At 37.2% G+C, this 5,256-nt stretch overlaps 1 protein-coding gene across 1 annotated transcript; it reads right to left on the reverse strand.

Moving 5' to 3' along the window:
• Positions 1 to 2,889: 2,889 nt before the first annotated feature.
• On the reverse strand, positions 2,890 to 4,857 carry LOC113307971 (protein NRT1/ PTR FAMILY 5.10-like). Its single transcript, XM_026556436.1, has 2 exons — positions 4,417 to 4,857; positions 2,890 to 4,331 (listed from the first exon to the last, which is right to left on the reverse strand). The coding sequence occupies exons 1-2, from the start codon at positions 4,819 to 4,821 to the stop codon at positions 3,024 to 3,026; spliced, it is 1,713 nt and encodes a 570-aa protein (XP_026412221.1). The 5' UTR covers positions 4,822 to 4,857; the 3' UTR covers positions 2,890 to 3,023.
• Between the last annotated feature and the right edge of the window lie 399 nt (positions 4,858 to 5,256).

Genomic DNA, 5,256 nt, shown 5'->3' on the forward strand with positions numbered 1-5,256 from the left:
AACTAACGATAACCCTAACATCGTCATAACGGTAGCGGAATATGCTAACGGCGTAAGGGATATGCCGACGCCGTTAATATTTAAGGAAATATTCCGTCAACGTCACCGTTTGCTGACGTCGTCGTTCGTTGACGTCATGATGATGTCATTACCCGCTGACGGCTGATGACATCATGCTGACGCCATATATTGTTGATGTCACTGCTGACTATGCTTTTCTCGCTTGCATGGCAGCTACGGGTTGGTGGAAATTGTTTGTCATGGCAGTGCTTATGTGGAGACATCTTGCTACTTGGCATGGAGTTTCTTGCACATGGGCTTGTCCATAGTGTGCTTGTAAAGCCCACATTGGCTATTACTAGGCTAATAGGAGGTTTACATTAGGCCTAAGTAAGACCATTTTTATTGTGAAACCATCATGGTCTCCAATTGTTAGTCTTAAGTCTAACCACTTGTGGCTCATCTTCTAATGTAAAATATCATGGTACAAACAATCGCCAAAGTGTAGAGCACTGGATTCAAAGCCGTCCAATGCCTTGCGTTTCCTTATCTGCATCTTGCGCGAGGTCCTATTTTTAGTAATTGTCATTTTGTTGACCCAACCCCCAAGATTTTGGTGCTCTAGATATAATGTTGTGATTTTGTAGTTGCGGGAAATCCTACGACACACCCCTTATGATATTATGATAATAATTTCTGCATCTAATCATTTTTATCACATAATCATCAATATAAATGCTAGAAATATAACTAGACATAATGATTTTTTACATGGTTCGATCAATGTGATCTACATCCATGGTTCTTCACTATGTTTGTTGAAATTACATAAGTGTTATATTTAGAATCTCCATTAATAGGTTTTTGGTAGAGCAGTAGTTCTAGTTTTAGGTGATGGAGGAAGAAGATGAGAATACTAAAGATAAGTTTGACCTCTCCTTTTCTTTCTCCTACCTTTCTCTTTATATATGTGTTTACACAGTGGGTCACAGCTAATATAAAATGAGTGACAGTTAATAAAGCTCATATTTTAGGATATAGAAGTGCGGCTCTGATGATAAATGAAGCGCGGCTCTGTTGATAAATGACGCGCACTCTGTTGATAAAAGAAGCGCGGCTCTGTTGAAAAATGGTGCGTACTCTTGAAATGGATAAATGACGCGCACTTGAAATGGATAAATGACGCGCACTCTTGATATTGCCTCGCTCTCTTAATGGGTTGTGCGATATTTTACCCCTACATTTTGCCTCTTTTTTCTTGAATATTGTTTGAAGAGCGATCTTCAAGGAAACATTTTGCTTGTAGTTATTGGAGCAAGACGCGTGATGTTGGGGTAATCTTTGGTCTTTGTTGTGAAAGGAACTACGCGAAAGAATACTAATCTTCAAAAGTACGTACTTGCCTCTATTCCTTTGTGAAGTTCCGAAACTTTGTTGATATTGATCAGAATTTCTTGATGGAACGATTCATTGCTTTCGATTTTTCCTCTGCGTGCTTGGTGTTGGAGTAGTTGATATGATGTTGAACTTGCATGAGAATTATGGTGTTTGAGGTTGAGGGTTGGTTATTGGTATTGAACTACTTGAAGCTTTAATGGGTTTGGTGCTTTGGAGATTTTGTTGAGCTTGAGTGTGTTTGGTCTTGCAAAGGTGATGCTTCATGGGTTATTGATAAACGGTTGTGTGTGGTTTCTATGACACATCTTCTATTTCGCTTACTTCATGGGTTATTGATAAATGGTTGAGTGTGTTTGGTCTCGTAAAGGTGATGCTTCATGGATTATTGATTAACTGTTGTGTGTGGTTTCTATGACACATCTTCTGCTAACTGCATCAATGTTAGGAGAAGTAGTTCATGCTGGTGAAAATCCAACGGAATATCTTTATTTAGCTTTCACCGCTACATTCTTTGCTGGAGTTCTTCAAGCTTCCGTAGGCTTCTTAAGGTTAGAACTTAGAACTACTTACTTATTTCACTCATTCACTCAAGTTTAAATTATTATACGTAGTACTGATAAATTAAACTTGACTAGGTTCTAAATTTGCAGAAAAAAGAATGACTACTTTTTAGCTGTTCATATCTGTCCCAATGTTTTTTTCTGTCACTATTTTTCAATTAATCCATCTATATCTTTGTTTTGACATATTTGGAGCTTTTTCCAAGTTTGTCGGATTACATGTTCAATAAATGAGTATGGTTTGAGTAAAGTAGCAGTTTTAACCCTATGTCTCTCTGTTGATGAGGAGGTTTCTTTTGTTTCTTGCAGGGTTCTTGTCTAGTTAGTTACATAATTAATAAATGAATCTGGTTCATAGAGACATCATCGCTTACTGTTTGAAATGGATAAGAATCGATGAAAGTAAAAATCAAAAAATCTTTTGATTTTATTCTAAGAAATATTGTGATTTTGTTTGTGTAACTTGATAGTAACACTTTGTTTCTTGTGTTTTATTGTGCAACTTCAGTTAAATGGTTGCTTTCCATGGAAAAAAAGGAAACGTCTACCGTCCACCAACTCAAGTAAACAAGTCAAACACGAACGCTGAACAATTTTGTGGGACGAGATGGTTTGAGCAGATTCAATTTTATTGATAAAATGGAACATTTTTTTTTTGCTTCTTAAATCGATTTTCAGTTGTCCCATATAAATGTGAATCATATTGGTGAACTTTCTTTGTCATTTATGTAATTTGACAACGATAACAATACGCTTATGAAACACCTATTTTGCCAGCTTTTTATATGTGTACAAGCAAATGTTTGCCAAATTGTAAAATGCCAAGCAGAAGTGTCTGCAACCCAAAAATTATGGGACTCAAAATTTTTACCTATTGAATTACAGTTGCCTGCCAAACAAAATTTCATTCAAGTTGTCCAAACATTGAGATATTATTTTCCTGATACTTTGCAAAGTACAAGTAAAATGACAAACACCGAGAATTTGGCAAAATTAACCTAGTATATTAAATAGAAAAACTTGAATAAAATGGGTTCCAATCGCGTGGTGCTTTTGTTTGTGCAACTATGTGATTGAATAACACAAAAAGGCAATCATCTCTAATGTACTAAGTCCTGCAAGAAGCCAGTAGAAATAATCGAGATGTGCGCAATTCAGGTTGTTAGAGAACCAACCATATTGACCATGTCCACTAGTCACCTTTTGGATAACGGATATAAGGAAGCCACTGATGAAGAATCCTATGCCAAACAAGCTCAAGTTAAGAGAAAGGCCCACACTCTTTAACCCATTTGGAACTTGATCATAGAAAAGCTCTTGTAAACCAACACTGGTGAACGTAGTAGCAAGACCAATTAGTAAGTATTGCGGAATCAACCACCATACACTCATTGGGACTGTTTCATTTGGCATATCGACTAACTCAAAATCAATTGCCGTTTGAAGCCTTTTACGCTCCACTACAGCTGCACAAGCCATAGATACTGCGGAAATAAAGATTCCAGTACCAATTCTCTGAAGTGTCGTAATGCCGTTGGGTTTTCCAGTTACAGATCGAGCAAGAGGAACAAAAATTCGGTCATACATGCAAGAAAACAGAATAACAGATAAGCCACCAAAGATGTTCATTGAAGCGGCAGGTATTTGAAACTCAGGACCTAATGTTCTGTCCATCTTGCTACTTTGCATAGTGAATAAGGTCATGGTTTGAGACAACACCACTGGGTATATCAAACATATGATCCACACTGGCATCAACCGGAATAAAGATTTTTTTTCTTCAACCTTATTATTAGTGACATGGTTACTGGAGCTTTCTGCATCATTTGGCATGGTGAAAAAACCTTCTGACGCTTCCTCTTGGGAAGTGCTCGATGGAGAATGGATGCTCCAATTCTTCACAGATGCAACTAACACCTCGATTATTCCTAATAATGGGTTTTCATTTTCTTCATCTATAACACTATAACGATATGTTTTGATTCCGAACAAGAAAACAATTAGTGCCACTGTCGATGAAATGCACGAAATGCCAAATCCAAGCCCCCAGCCCAAGTTATCTTGAATATAGTTTAATATTGTGTTCGAGAGGACACTTCCAGCGGAGCTTCCAATTTGCACCCAAGTGAAGAATGAACTCTTAGATTCGCATTCAGACAGGTTTTGTCCATCAAATTGATCAGCACCAAATGCTGGTGCACATGATTGGTTTCCAGCGCTCCCAATTGCGACTAAATACAAAGACAGGAAGAAGAAGCTTTCTTGCACAGAAGAAGGATAAGGGCAAGATTTATCTCCCTCCATCTTATTACTAACACAACTACTCGAGTTTATCGAGCCATTTAGAGCACATATACTTAAACAGCCAAGTCCCTGTAAACATAGTTAAGATCAACAATTAGCAATTAAAACGGCTAAAAATGAATAATTATTGAAAGAGTGACAGGAACAAGCTTACCAATATTTCGAAGAATGAAGAGGCTAAGACGAAACGAAATCGACCAATATAAGAATCAGCAAAAAAAGATATTATTAACGGAAGCATAAACACAACACCAACCCAAACATTAACATTTAGAGCAGCCGTGGCTGTAGATTGACCAAAGTGATTAGTGAGATAACTAATTAAGTTTGTTGAAATTCCAAAAAATGCAAAAGCATCAGCAACATCAATTACGAGTAGTCGACAAGCTGATTTCCATCCACCAAATTGTTGATTATTAATCATATTCAGCAATTTCTCTCCTTTGTAGTTCACCATTCCTTTAATATACTTTCTACTTTGATCTCCTTCCTCATTAAGATTAGTAATAATATCGTTGTACTGCAGCAATGCTTCATTACCAACATCGGCTCCTGTCATGACCTCCAATATTCTCTGTCTGTCCTGAGGAAGAAGCAGAACAATGCATACATGAACTAGTTTGGAGACACCTACCAAATTGCTATTTGTAGGGATCAAAAACGTGCGGTGTATATATTCACCGGTCGAATGGTACAACGTTTCCTATCAGATTGGATACCAAACCTTTTAATTGAATTGACAGTTTGGTCAGGTTAACATCAAGACCGGCAGCTCAGCCCTTTATTTCATTTTTTTTTGTTTGAGAATAATAAAATTAGTAATAACAATCTTCCGCTGCAACAATGATTCATTACCAACACCTGCTACCGTCATGACCTCCACTATGCTCTGTCTCTCCAGAATAAGAAAGCAGAACAATGTATATAAAATGCAGTATCATTTCATATCGAATGGTAACAACATGTCTATAGCTAACAGTTTGGAGGCACCTAC

The sequence above is a fragment of the Papaver somniferum genome, chromosome 9 (assembly GCF_003573695.1).
Source record: "Papaver somniferum cultivar HN1 chromosome 9, ASM357369v1, whole genome shotgun sequence".
Taxonomy (NCBI): Eukaryota; Viridiplantae; Streptophyta; class Magnoliopsida; order Ranunculales; family Papaveraceae; genus Papaver; species Papaver somniferum.